The sequence below is a fragment of the Nelusetta ayraudi genome, unplaced genomic scaffold, assembly GCF_046127955.1.
Source record: "Nelusetta ayraudi isolate G7.1 ecotype Tasmania unplaced genomic scaffold, CSIRO-AGI_Nayr_v1 ptg000135l, whole genome shotgun sequence".
NCBI classification, from domain to species: Eukaryota; Metazoa; Chordata; class Actinopteri; order Tetraodontiformes; family Monacanthidae; genus Nelusetta; species Nelusetta ayraudi.
This window is the reverse complement of record NW_027466185.1, coordinates 7,069,711-7,084,667: the sequence shown is the minus strand read 5'-3', so window position 1 is coordinate 7,084,667 and position 14,957 is coordinate 7,069,711. Positions and strand designations below refer to the sequence as shown.

The window sequence follows — 14,957 nt, the reverse complement described above, 5'->3', positions numbered from 1 at the left end:
AATCAAACAATATGAAAAACATTAAAACGAACATGAGTTGCCTCGTTCGTTAAATTCTAGCAGTAAATCGCGTTTCTCGAATGTTGAAGTTCTCCGACACCACGTACGTTCATTTACATGGATGAGATTTAGCCAGCAGTGACCTAAACGTTTCAGCTACTCGCCTGCAGACTTAGTAACAGGACGTTTACTTTTCGCACACTAAAGGGACAGCTCATCCAAACGTGTTTCCAGTTTTTCTTATTCACCAGTATGAGTGGGGGGAAGCTGTTCGGGGGGGGGGGGGGGCTTCCTCGTCCCTGGTAAATGAAACGTGTTAGCTCATCTAGAAGGCTTACCTGTGCTTCGAGTCGGTGAAGAAGAAAAATACAGACAGTACTCAAAGTGTGGAATGTTTCAGATGCTACAAATTCCCTTCAAAACACAGACACGCTGAGACGTGAGAATGTGCGAGGCTGGCAGCCCCCCGCACCCCCCCTCCAGCCCTGACAAAGACATCCAGTTGTCCGTCTGTCTCACCTTGTTCGCAGTCCACCGGTTGAGGCAAAGTCAACTTGTACAGCCAAAACACAGGAGTTATTGCTTGTCTACGCTATGAAGCAAGTGTGCCTCACTAAAAACAAAAAGGTTTCATCTTAAACCAACAAGTGTAAAAAAACAAAACAAAAGAAACATCACTTTATTGGGTGAACAGTCGGTGGGGGGCAACACGCGGACATCCATTCAACCAGAGAAGATGTTGCATTATTGAAGCACAATGCGACCGATAACTACTGTTGTTTGTTTGTTGTTGTTTAAATGAGTTTAAAACGATGCAAACAATTTTCTTTCATTAGAGCACAGCACTACTGCGTCACACACTCCAACACAAGAGACACAAAGCAGAGACGTTCGCGGACAAAGAGGCAACCCGGTCCCGAGGGCCCGGCCGGGGAACAGGTCACACTGCCGTATGTCTCGCATTCTCGTTGCGGGGTTGCTGAGGGCTGTTCCTGGTGAACTGGCTGAAGCTGGCGGCCCTGCACCTCGCCCTCGGCCCGTCTCCCCCTACATCGCCAGCCGAAGGGCGCGTGTGGCCAGACGGCAGAGTGCTGTAGCGACCAGGCACACAGGGGCCCTGAACTAGGTTGGACGTCTGGAGAGTGGGGTCCTTGGAGAAGAGGCTGCGGATGAGCTGGAACTTCTCCTTCTCCTCCTGCAGGAAAACGTCGACCAGGAGCTTCTTCTCGCGCTTAAGCTGCTCCACGATGGTCTTGGGAACGTCGGGGATCACCCACGCCACCACCAGGCTGAGAAACATCACTAGATTCTGACAAGGAGCAAAAGACAAGAAATGGTAGTTTTAAGTTTGTTGTGATCATTGTGTTTTTTGTATAAGTAATTTGTTGTGTTTATGTATATTAGTTTTCTTTTTTTTTCCTGAGTACTTTAACTGCAGCTTGAATTATTCTTATTTTGAAAGTTTTTATTTTGGTTTTGACATTAGATTATTTGTACATCATTTAACGTTTATATTATTGTACATTTTCTCTGCGGAGCAAGGTATGATTTGTTTTAATGCTTATTTGAGTTTCATTTGTGGCATTTGGGGTTTGTGTGCTTTTTGGTGTTTTTCATTTTCACGGATTTGATTCAATATTGGGTTTATGAGTTGTTGACATTAGTTGCTGACGGTTATGAAATTTAACTAAAAAATGATTTTGTTTATAAGCATAGAGTTTATATATACATATATACACACACACACACACACACACACATTCATATAAATACATACTGTATATATAACTGAAGCTTTACAAAACTTTCCTTGTCAAGCTGTGCAGGACTTAAACTGCTCATTGTCAACTGGTGACTTACACATTTGACATACAGACATACACAACCTAAACGGTGCAGTAAAAAAAACATATATAAATGTTACAACAAAAAAAAAGCATCACTGTGCTGCTGCCAATCTCGGCCACGACCCTCCTGCAAAAGAGATTTTCAATCTCAAGTGTCCATGCTTGACAAAAATCACACGATGGCTCTGCTCGACGCAATTTACCACCTCCCCAGTCGCACCTTCGAGGAGACTTTTCTGAGAACTGTGTGAAATCTGTGGGGCATTTGTTAGACATAAATTATGAGGAGGAACAGGAGGGCGGGCTAGGGGCGTTGTTTGCCGTGTGAGATGAGACCAGACAGTCGGGCAGGCATCTGGTACTGTCCCACCTAACGAACAAAGATAGACCCACCTGTTTGCCTGTACAATTATCGAGCTATTAATTGTTTCCCCCTGCAGGACAGCACAACATTTATACACGGACACACATGAGGCCGATTAATGCTCGGGCCATTTGAGTACAGAGCGACCATGTGTTGCGACCACTAAAGATAAATACGCCTGTGAGATTATCCTCCTCAATCACGCTCCATCGCACTTGCAGTTGTGCTTTTTTTTTTTTAAATATTGGTTGTGCCCCACAAACCTGACACTGCAGCAGAGAGTCCCGACACGCAGAGCACGCACCTGGAAGAGGATGACGAACGCCAGTCTTGCAGCCAGGACACACCAGTACTGCTTGGAGAAGGTGTACGCATCAAGAGACCATGGTGGTTCCCTGTAGTCCTTATACCTAAAACAAACACAAAGGAATCTCGTGAAAATGCTAAATAAGTAAATAAATAGAAAATCTTTACTTTGGCTTTTGGGTTTGAGGTTTGTTTTTTTTGTTTTTTTAATCAAATTTGAGTGCAGCATTGCTGTTGTAACCACTTCAGAGGGCATCTCAGGTCCACCTGTGGCTGAATTTATTTCATTGGCTGAAGGCCTCTCTCTCTCCTGCTTGCCCCTCCCCCTCCCACCTTTCAATAAACTTTATTGGGATTCCTTTCTTGAGCTTTCTTTGCGGTAAACAGTCTTTACTGTGCTGTTAAAACAACTGGCAGAAAAGTTGAACCACATGGCAAGCTGACTGAAGACGGGAACCAAAGCAAACACACAAAGGAACTAAAGGCACAAAATAAGGGAACGAGCAGTCAGATACAGGAGCAGGATTCAGGTTCAGTGACCTTATTGGCAGCCAACGAAAGTTGCTGGTGGAAAATGAACACATTAATGATCAAATTATCAGAAAGGTCCTCCTCCAAATCACTCCAATGCGGTGAAAGGTATTTGAAGGTTCACGTAAGGTAAATGTATTTGCCTTTTCCCTGCTGCAGAGTCACTCTCAGTTCTCAGTTCCTCCTGGGTCAGTTTCCAAAACCGGGTAGAAAATACTGACTGCCAGGTGATTTACTTTCTAGCCCTGAACTTTGGAATACACTCATAATTCCAGGGGCAACCTCATCAACCCAAGACGTGTGACGTGGAGACGCAGACTGTCTTTATTTACCCAAGTCTTCATTACTCATTACTAAAGTGAGAGGAGATGGCGATGTCGGCGTCTGCACCATGTCTGCCAAATATTTACCCCCACCCCACCCAAGTGCTTGATCTGAGGCCGTGCCGCTGAGCTGTAGATTAGGGTAATATATAGCATTGGCTTCGGTCTTCTGAAGGGGGAATGGAAACCGCAGCAGGTCCAGGGCAAACAAGGAGCTAATGAAGCCTTTGAAGCGCTAGGCATGGCATCGCCATCAGGAGTCGAAGCTACCGGCTGGAAATCATTTGGGCAACCGGGCCGAGTTTTTTATAAGGGGCAGGTGGGGGAAGCGCAGGGAAAAGATTTACGATTCAGGCGCTCCGAGTCTGCTGGTTGCAGCAGGTTCCGATAATGTCTACATTTTTCGTCGAGCACTTTTTGCACCTTATGATGCATTTCATAAAGACCAGGATGATGATGTATCTGGTTCTTTGTTGGCTACGTTGTGAGAAGTTCCCGCTTATGTCAGAATTTTAGCTTTAGACTTAAGACTGTCCAATGTGAACACTAGTAGGTCCTGTATGATAAACTGTTTACAGGCTTATGTTTCCAACTGTTTATAATTGTACCATCTGATCATAGGCTGGTTTCTGTCGACAACACAAGCACCAGCGGAAACATCGATATCGTCGCAGACTTGCGACATGTGATGTCGTTGCTGTCAAGCTGACCGAAGAGTCTGAAGAAGCAGCCTCCAGCTGGACGCAGTCCAGCTGGAGGCTGGACACTTAAAGAGTGTCTGACCCTCATTACAGTCAAAATGATGATGATGAAACCATTCAGCTCCAATAGGTCACATATGGAAATGGAGAATAAGAATAAATTGCTCCAGTTGTGCTTTGCAATCTTGACATGACAGACAGCTAGTGTAATATTTATTAGGCCATTTCCATTGTTATTAGGGCACAATGGAGCCAACAAAAATGTGGATGCAGAATATACTAGGTTGCTTTCAATTGTCCTGCAAAACGTTTTCATTTAAAACTGAAATTGTGGTGACACCTATTGTGGTACACCACTTAAACCATATTTGAAACTAAGCTTTTGGAACAAATCACATTGTAATTCACTGGATGAGAATTTGAAGACTCAGACAGCCCTCACAAATATAATCACTACCATTTTGTAAAATGACTGGTTTTGTCTGTTTCAGTTTAATCTCACCAGTCACCACTAAAAATCTGTATGGAAACACAACCCAGCTCGAATGTGTACCAGTTTACCTCTATTCTACTTGCAATACATTTCTTTAAAATGAGGGGAGTTAATAGTACTTGGGGTCTGTTTGAGGAAGAGATATCCCTTCCCTGTCAAGTTCAACAAAGGGCATTCCTTTCAAGGACAGAGATGGAACACAATCCATCTCATTGATATTCTGAAGCTCATCTCCAGGCAGAGGAATGCAGCTTTCTAGACCACTGGTTGTAGTGAAACGATGGTAGGAGAAGTAAGAAGTAAGAGTTTTACTCACGAAAAACGCAACAATTTGGGTAATTACAGATATAGATGAAGCTGCCTTCCTTCCCTTTTAGCCAGTCAGCAGTCACATGTGCAAGTAAATCCAGGCAACATCACTTTAGTGGTCCGGTGCCACCACTTCAAAAATATGTGGTTAAACACCAACTATGTCACACAACCTTAAATAAAATGGAATTGTATATCAAATTCCAATTGTATTTGCACTAGTACCACAACTTGCATCCTTGGCAGTCTTATCACTGCTAGATGTTGTCGTGTGCAATTAACTACGCCTGTAAACCAAAACAAACTGGTGCAGGAACTGCATTTCTTTACTTCCATCTTGTCCTTCTCTTGCTTAGTGCCTGACAGAAAACAAAGGGTGTACTGCTCATAACGAGTTTGCGATACTAGAAACCTACAGGTGTGCTCGTAGGTGTACAAACCCTGTTCATTTATGCACATATTTAAATAAAAACTACACTTTTACAACGTATTCTAACTCTACATTGTGACAACACCAAGTCAGACAATGCAGCTTCAATTATAGCTGCTAAACAAATTCTGATACATTACAGTAATAATAATAATAGGTCCTGTGCATTATATGCTACTTGATGCTGGCTCAAACTGCGAGCTACTAATTCTTGTCATGAATGATTGAGGAGAAGAAAGCAAACACAGGAGCGATTAAACTTAAAAATGAAGCTGGTTAAAGAAAACAAATCCACTGCTGAATAAAAAGGGGATAAAAACGGTCCGATCTCACTAACACATGATGCACATTGCTCCAACACTGGACTGGGCTGTTGTACGTGTGTTCACCTCTTGGTGTCTGAACCCTTTTCCTTATACAGTCATGAGTGAGGAATGTGCCCTGTGAGAGCCCGACTCTTCCTTCTTCTGTCTTTACTTTGATCTATTCGCCTTCCTCCCCTTGGAAGTCACTTTACGACATTTTAAGTTGTGCAAAGTAAACCGGGGCCCAAGGCTTCCCACCTTATAATTTAAGTCACCGCTAAAACGTTGAAAATAATAGCAAGAACAAAATTATTTTATTTTTATTACAGTCCTTATTGGGTTTGAATGACGTTGTCAGGCAGCATCTAACTCCAACCCAGCGTTCTTTCTAAGGGGTTGTATGCAAAAATAAATACATTCAGTATGTGAGACTTGTGAGACTTGCGTTATCGTGCGTTACCATGCGTTATCGTGCGTTATCGTGTTCCTGAGAGTTTTCAGCTAAAAACAAAATCCTTTTTAGGAAATAAATTCACATTTACAGGCAAACAAAGGTCAGGCCATTCCCATCCTTAAACACAAACATACACACGGTAATGCCTAATTTAAGGGCATGACTTCTGTCAGGTGAAGCCATAAATAAGTTGTATGCTACACTGTTTGGTCAAGCGCACCCTTTTTCATGCTTTCTACTTTGTTTATACCCCCATAAAGAAAATATTTGTTTGCCATGCTCCAATGTTTTTACGTCTCTGTAATTTACGACTCCCCGCGTTCTGTTCCCAGAATTGTTTAGAGCAGAGGACTGTGACAACAGGTCTGGCATCCAGCTCGCTCTGATCTGAAAACACTTCCACTCGCCCGAGTTTATTGCTTCCTCTCGCCGGGCACAGGAGGAGAGACCAGTCAAGGAAAACAGCACAATTCCAACATGTCCGGGATTAGTCCCTAGCAGATGGATGTTTTTTGGAGTTTCAACGTGTGGGAAAAACAGCTTGAAAGGAACTCATCAAATCACACTGCCTTTCATGAGGTATCGATAAATTGGCAGCAAACTGCTCCATTAGGACATTCGCAGCACGTGTCCACTGCCACAACTGCAGCCGTCTAACAAACGGGGAAATTTTCTGCCACTCGTAGCTCTACTGCAGTGGTTGGGGATGGAAGTCACCATGTCAGATCACTGTAGGCGTATTGTTTGGAAGGCAATTTTATGGAAATCAGCAGAATTACGGCGTAAATCCAAGGCAGCTGGCGCATTTTCATAAAATGTCAAGCAACGTTTTATCAAACAATTTCAATTTCAAAATTGAAATAAAAATAAAAAGCCAGAGTCGTGTTTCAATAAAAGTTACTTGATGCAAGCAAAATAAACTGGGTGAAGTTACATCATTGTAGGCACTACGTGGCTGCTGAAAGAAGCAGGGGTGATCAAAGCCAGAAGAATGGAAAGCATTTCAGGGAATGCTATTAATTAAAGTTTAAATCTCTCTTGGACTACGTGCGGCATGCACATCGCAGAGGCAGCGTACATGAGAATCGCGTGAGTGCAAACTGGGTCACAGTTAATGGAACACATTAGCTCCAATTCCAAAACGCAAAGAAAACCACCGAAAGCAAGTGTTCAGTCTTAGTTGCAAATGAGGGGAAGTTGTTTCAAATGCGGTCATTTCCACACGTTTTCTAATGCCTGAACAAGTTCTGAACAAAAAAAGGTTTTTCGGAAAGACTTAATAGTCGGGTAAAAGAAAAGAACACATTTGTATTCAAGGGCTATTCAGATTTGCTTGACGCAATCAATAAAAGAAAAGAAAAATACTTTACTTAAAAGACTACAGTTTGTTCCAAAAGTATCCCTAGCTTTGGAGGAGGAAAAACAGTCAACTTGAATCCTAGTTACACGATTGCGCTGACGTGGCATGAAACAGACTTGTCCCAACATTGCCATGCACCGCTATTACAGCCACATTTTTATTTTCACTCTCAATTCTGACGGAGAGCGCAGGAGGAGGAAACAAGACTGTGAGATGTACAGTAGTGCTCAGCCCGCTGACGCGGAAGCAGTCTTCAAAGATTTAATACCTTGGTGGTTGCCTCCTATCACACCACCCATTTATCCATCCAACTGCAGCGCCTCTCCTCTTTCCTCCTTCCTTTCCCTTCCGTCCTGTATTTTTTTTAAAAAACCCTGTTCAATGAGTTCATCTTCAGTTTCCTGTCCGACACGTCGCCACTCCATTTAGCCGTTCTTGGACTTCTATCCTTGCGTGTCATCCGTGCCAATAATGCGCCCGGGAGAAGTGGGTCGCAAAAGGAAAAGGAAAAAAAAAGGAGGAAAGAGAAAGACCTCAATTGTCTGGGGAATTCGACACGGTTTGAGTGACACGCAGCGTTTATCTCGTTGGGCCCACGGGCATTTGCCCACGACGCAAGCTCGCAAGCACACTGCGGACACAGTTCACTGCGCAAACTGCAGACGGGACGGTCTTGGGCCATCTTTCAACTCGATTCATGCCTATTAGGGCTTGAAGGACGACTGTACTGTGGGCTTGGGGCCTCGTATTGTTGGGTCTGGGACATGTTGGCACAAAGACCGTATTCTTGCACCGTCGCCCTTCTCCGCGTTACGCAAGAGCAGGTTGGCCGTTTGTGGGCGCTGGCCCTTGACCTTCTCCTCTACTTCTGACAGAGATGCTCACCACTGGCATGCGTAAAAATGCATGGGCACAATGGCGCACTGTCTGCATTTACTGAGTACAGCACGCGGCGGTGGAAGTGTCAGACTGCAAAATGAATTGGCTGCTAATTCGTTTTTTGGTTGGTGGAGATGTTCTATCTGATAATCCCACCCTGTGAGGTGAATTCTTTAGCCGTAGGCATGCACAAGAGGGATTTTCAATGCAACACATGATCATATATGGAGTTATTTTGGAATCACCTGTGAGCTTCCATCTCACACACCATACAGGTTTTCCGCTTGCTATAAGTCATTGGGCTGCCTGCAACGTATAGTATACTCTATATCGATGATGTACTGTTTATATTTCAAATAAACAATATTTCAAATTTGGACATAAAGTCTGGCTTCATTCAGCCCGTGGTTAAAAGATACATTAAATTCTTCAATCAGGGCTAATGTGCATGTCAATTAAAGCAAATTCTGGTCTAGCTCGTGGCACAAAATTGGCAGAGTGACTGGTCGGATACTTGGGTATGCACAGTTAACAAACAATAGTCCTCAAAGCTTTTCATTAAAATAATTAAATTGCTAAATGTCCTGCACTGCTGCCACCATGCAATATATTTTTAAACTTGTCAGAGTGATAATGGAATCAAATATCACATGAGAGATACAGTGCCCATTCAACACAAGTTTGAATAAGTTCACTTGCTTTCATCTTCCAATCTGTTTACTCACCAGTCAGGTGAGTAAACAGATTGTAATCGTTTTCCCACATACCGCCGGCAGTTTAAAGGAAATTTACAGAGACAAATAAAGCAAAACGAGCCAGCAAATCAATGCAAGTACAGGACAAAGTATATTAGAAAAACGTGTTGGTTATGTTTTACCGACACACAGTGACGTCGCCGTGCTCAGAGTTGTGAGGCGCCGTGCCAGGTTTGAAATTGGAAACATTGAAGTAGGACAGGGTGTGGTCGATGAAGCCGTGCATGGTCCCCGACTGGCTGAACATGTACTGGTAGACCAGACGAGGGATGAAGTCCGATGTAAAGGAGATGACAAAGGCCTGCAACGGAAAAGATTAAATCAATTTACCAACAAGAGACTTGCTCCTCGCAGCCTGGTTTGACGTCTTCCAAGTGGTGCGTTGTGTTGATACGTTCACAGCAGTGTGAAAATTATTTGACTAAGGTATGCAGAACTAATGTCTGCAAAATTCTTTGACAGGATTGGATTTTTCCTTTTCCCTTCCTTTCTCTCAGGGTGGCTTAACGCTGTTTACATGCTCAATGCCCCTTAGCTCAAGAATAAACAGAAATCCTGGGCGCTTGCATTTCTGGATCCCGCGCAAATCTCCGCAGTATTAAAAGTAAACGGAAAGGGATTTGACTCCCTAGCTGAGGACAAATCCGAGACTTAAAAAAAAAAACCCTGGTTCCCTGAAGCTCAACAACGTGACCTTTTTGTTGGATCGCGTTACGGTGTTTCAGGTTTGATTCTGATGTGTTACAGGGCCACAGCGGAGAGGTTCGCTGAACAGTTACTGAAAGACATGGACACAGAACTAAAATCCAAACAATCTCGTATTTCCGGCCATATCAGCTCGTTTTCATTGTATCAGACTAGATGGAATTCTTGCAAATTTCAGGGGAATCGCTGGAAAAAAAAGAAAAGATCAGTGGGGTGTGATGAGTGAGTAAACAATGGGAAAAATTGGAGTTTTGGCACCAATATCTCCGGTGCATGTTCTGAATTAATAGGAAACAAGCAAGCATGAGATGATACTTACATTTATGATGACTGAGAATTTCCCCATCCCACTCAGTATGTTGTACCATATACCTGCAGGATAAAAGTGAAAACTTTATTTATTAACTTATTTAAAGGAGTGCTTCCATCTGGATGGCCAAACGGGCCAAACATTCACTTAAAGGTACTTAGAGAATTTGTCAGCACACGCTACTCTTCTGAGCTCTGCTGACACCCCCCCCCCCCCATTCAAGCCAGAGAAGCCTAGAGCTTAAGTAGAGGCGACGGCAGATTTTGGGCCATCATGATAACGGTAATGAAATACAAGCGTTCAGCTGACAGCAATAATGACACTGAACGCCTCGGCGCCGTCTGCTGCTTGTCAGGCTCATGACCTTAAAAGGTACCACAACCCCTTTACTGCTTTTAGTTTGAGTGTATTGATGAATTTCAAGGAGTTTCCTTCCAATATTGCGTGAACATCAGCTGCTAAACTACAATATACGAAGTTACGACAGCTGATTACCTGCCAAATTTGCATTTTATGTTTCAAATTAACTGCTGATTGGTCAGTATTGCGGACTAATGTGCACTTTGTGGAAATGACTAGAGCGAGTGGCTTACCGATGTCTTTAGCACGTATGGCAACAGGCCGACGCAGCTCTGTGACAAACTTCTTGGCGTCCAGCCTGATCTCGATAACGTTGTTGAGCAGAGCAAAGAGCGGGGCAAGTGGAAATGAGGCCACAAACAGAGAAACAAAGCCAAACTGGATGACTGGGAGAGAGGAAAAGAAGAAGTGTCATTGGACGTCCATTTAACCATACACAGTTTACTTTTAAACAACTTATTTCTTTGCATAGTCTTTAATCTGAAAGTGAAAGTAAAGTTTCACAAAATCCCAACTACCTCGGACTGCATCAGCTTAGACCAACACGAGCACATAGAGTAGTGCACAAATAGTGTCTTTTTTCTACTTCTTAAATGTTTCTCACCATCTCAAGGCACCTAGGTATACACATGGCATAGAAAATGATCAACCCATAACCCCTCAGATTGTGATAGTATGAGATATTGCCAATAAGCTTGATCCTAACTTAGTTTTGGGAGGTTATTATAATTTTCTGTCATGTTTTTAGGAGAGCTTTCTGTATACAAAGTCAAAGTTGAATGTTGATGCCTCTTTTCTGTCTTGAAATGACTACTTTGTTCACTTTACTTTCCTTAAACAGTGTGGATGTTTTTTTAAATTACTTTTTAGTTTGGGAATGGCCTCTCAGTCAATTTAAGACCGCCTGCCTGTCAGTTTAATGACCTGTCACTAATGTTGCATGAACCATACCAACTGTTGCAACCGATACCAAAGTTTACTTGAATGGTTGAAGTCCCTCAGCAAGTTAGTTGTACATTACAGCCATGCAGTTCCGCCAAAGAAATCCTCTGAAACAAAGATTCCCTTGAATGCCATATATATTGAAGAATATAAAATCATGTGCTTGCGAGACGCACATTATCATTTCACAGTTGTCATAATGCCACAGTTAAGCTCGCGGCAGAGCTCGCTAGTCAAAGATGGCATTTAAACCCACGCCTAGGAAATGGAACTTCCCTACAAGACGCCTGAAGTAATGTCACTCAGTAATACGACATTCATTTTTATCCATAGACTTTTAGCTGTAAGCATATCAGCAGCATGTGTTTAACGTCACACCAAGCTGGATAAACTAAACTGCTGTGGTTATGCTGTTGAAGTGTGTTTATGTGATGTGTCCATACAATACATACAGTCCAAAGATGTTATGGTGTATAAACTGTACAGCAGTAGATGGAGAGACCAGCTGCTTTAGTATGGTTGAAGAAAATTCAGAAACAATAGTTTAGATTAGTTGCTTGACATTTTAAGTTTAGCACTAATTTAGCAAAACATCGATATCATCAGCTTATCATCTTGCAATAAAGTCTTTATTGTAAGTAGGTGGATAGCTGTACATTCAATTATCCATAAGATGCAAATAATTGGTTTATTTTCTGATTGTACCTAAAAATATTTTATTTTTATTTTTATTGACTTATTTATTTTAATTAATATAACTCTTGATCTTTTTGCACTATACAGTTTGTTGCTGTAATTATGCAAATTTCCCCAGAGTGGGATCAATAAAGGTCTTCTATCTATCTTTATCAAGTATTTTAACTGCATGGGTCAAGTGCACTGAAAGCTATGCAGCCAAGCAAACACTAACACACTCATTGTCTGGCATGCCGTTTTTGGTTTTTCACAATACGAGGTTGACGCGCAAGGAATAATTCAAACTAAATTGCTGCTGGATTGACACGTGTGAATGGACACTGGTCCGGCCTGGAGTCTTACTGTCTGTCCAGGCGGTTCAGATGCTCCCTTTTAAGGTTAAATCCTCGACTTCACCAGCTAAACTGGGATTTTTATATGCATGTGTGTGTGTGTGTGGGAGTATTTGTGGCAGAGCCGTGAATGTGTGCTCGCAAGGGTTATGCAATAAATTCAGATTAGATAACCCACTGACACATTCATGACAGAGAATTAAAAGGTTATGGGAATTTATGTAGGGCTGCCAAAAAAATAATGTTATTTGCAGTCAACCTTGAGGAAGTTATGCGTCTGAAAGGGGGAAAATTTTAAAGACTACCCATCGCTTGGAAAGGCTTTTCTGAACGGGTCGCAGTTCAGCTCTTTTAGAACAGTTTAAAACATCCAGACATTTGTCTGCAGCTGTGAGAGTTATTGGTCAGCAATGGCAAGCCAAGACCCTCCACGCCATCATCAATTTCCCTTCACTACTTCTGATCTAAAATTTATGAAGGCAGACATCACAATGACATCATGCCGGAGGCTCACGATGACTAAATTGGAGAGAAATGCAAAAATGCAAGTTTTGGTTTGTTTTCTTATGGTGCTGGTTGCCAGAGTAGAAGGAAGTAAAAGGAGAGGTCAGAAGAAATGAAGAATCTTCCTTGAACCAGCTGACACTTTAGTTTTAACTTTAGTTTGTGGCTAATGCTAGCTAGCCAGCCTGAAGCATATATGTCTGATCAGTAATAGAATAAATAATTATTCAGTACATTTGCCAGCTGAATTGATTTTCATGTTCTGTTGATTTTCTGCATGCTAAAAAAAAAAAGACAAGGCTTACACAAATTTCCACTGTCAACAATACAATTTTTGGGTTCGCAAGGTATCCTTGATAAGAAAGGAGAAGAAGAGACTGGTGACTAATCCAGCGTCGGGCTGATCAGAGGTGGAGGATTATTTGTGTTCCTGTCAATACATGATGAATATCAAGCCGACTTTTTCAGACTATGGCGAAGAAACGTGAGACGGACAAGGTCTTTGTCGGGGGCTACGGCGCACATCCAAACAAAGGGAGTTGTGGGAACACAGCTGGTATGGGGATTTCCAGCGAGCTGCAGGCTAATGGTTTCACCTCGTGATGCCACGCCGAGACAAAGAGCAGCGGGGAAGAAAATACGACGGGGATGGGACGCGGGCGGGGTAGGGGAGCGGGCGAGCGCTAGAGGGCAGGCTTAGAATAACTCCTGTGTTTACCTGGGCCAAGGTTGCCGGGTTCGAGGCCACGCGGGTCTCACACCTGACAAGGGCAAGAAATGTGTGACACGTCGAACACGGACGCAAAACTACCTGTTTACACACTGGCGGCTACATGCGAGCGTGTTTGCATATAGGGCTCAGACATGTTCAGCATTCCACGGCGTGCCGTCTTTTGCTCCCCTACCCCGACTGTCCGCTCTCCGTGGCGCAGGAAATGTTCACATCATACATCACGAACCAAACACAAAGTCAACAAAACAAAAGGGTCAAGTTTTGCTGCGACACCTCTGAACCGTACAAGTCCTCCGTTCATACGCCTTGTGTCACCTATCAGCGGGTTGTAATCTATGACCAATTAAGAAAATAATAAACAGTTCTAATTTAATGACTATTTCATGTATGTTCTCCGTCGAGCCTGTCACTGCACGCTTGCTGATCTGGCGAGGAACATTAATCAAGAGATTAAAAATCGAGCTGTGTGGCCACACACAGAATGCTGTTGTGTTGATGGGTTTTTCCTGCATTGAGACATTGGTTCATGCATACCAAACAAGGGTTTGTGCCCTGCCAAGGGAAACCACTGTGGCCGGGGGAAGAATTAACAAAACAAAAAGAAAGAAAGAAAGAATAAAGAGACAGATGTATGTATATGTAAATATATATATATATATATATATATATATATATATATATATATATATATATATATATATATACATATATATATATATATGTATATATATATATATAAATATATATATATATATATATATATTTTTTTTTTTTTTTTTTTTTTTAATATATATTTTATATTATATTTTAATCTACTCCTGCGACATAAAATTAAAATTAAGGGGTTCGAACCAGGTTGCATCATGATACTTTTTATTTTTACCCCACCCCCAATCTCGGCTGGGTTTATTGCTATCTGTTCAACAAATATAATTTAGTTTCAATCCAGGTAGATGTTCAGACCTCAAAGCTCAATTCCCCAGGCAGTGATAACTGAGGACTGTTATGATTGCAGTGTGTCTCAGCATTGCGAAAGGCGTGCCAGCAGACTTTTGTTTGCCCACCTGTTGCTTCTGTGCCAAAATGTTTAGTCATGTTAAATCTTGTAATGTCTTCTGTTCCCTTTGTTTTTCCTGTCTCAATCAAGACGTGATTTAATGTCACTGAACTTTTAACGGTGAAAACAGTTAGAAAAACAAATGATTTTAAGTCTTGATGAAAAATTTCTTGAAAGGTAGCAATCGGCTATAACTTGAAATATGCTCCAAGTGGTCCAACTATCCCATGACATAAAATGTATGGATCAGAGTAATAATTT

At 42.2% G+C, this 14,957-nt stretch overlaps 1 protein-coding gene across 2 annotated transcripts in view; it reads right to left on the bottom strand.

The window, feature by feature from the left end:
* Nucleotides 1–255: 255 nt before the first annotated feature.
* The window catches only part of ano2b (anoctamin 2b), a 54,005-nt gene continuing 39,303 nt past the window's right edge, over nucleotides 256–14,957 (bottom strand). For both annotated transcript variants that reach the window (XM_076011440.1, XM_076011442.1), the window contains 5 exons: nucleotides 10,666–10,818; nucleotides 10,082–10,134; nucleotides 9,180–9,358; nucleotides 2,516–2,621; nucleotides 256–1,309 (listed from right to left, as the gene is read on the bottom strand). In XM_076011440.1, the coding sequence (XP_075867555.1) occupies nucleotides 941–1,309; nucleotides 2,516–2,621; nucleotides 9,180–9,358; nucleotides 10,082–10,134; nucleotides 10,666–10,818 (860 nt within the window). In that variant the 3' untranslated portion in view covers nucleotides 256–940. The remainder of the gene's footprint in view (nucleotides 1,310–2,515; nucleotides 2,622–9,179; nucleotides 9,359–10,081; nucleotides 10,135–10,665; nucleotides 10,819–14,957) is intronic.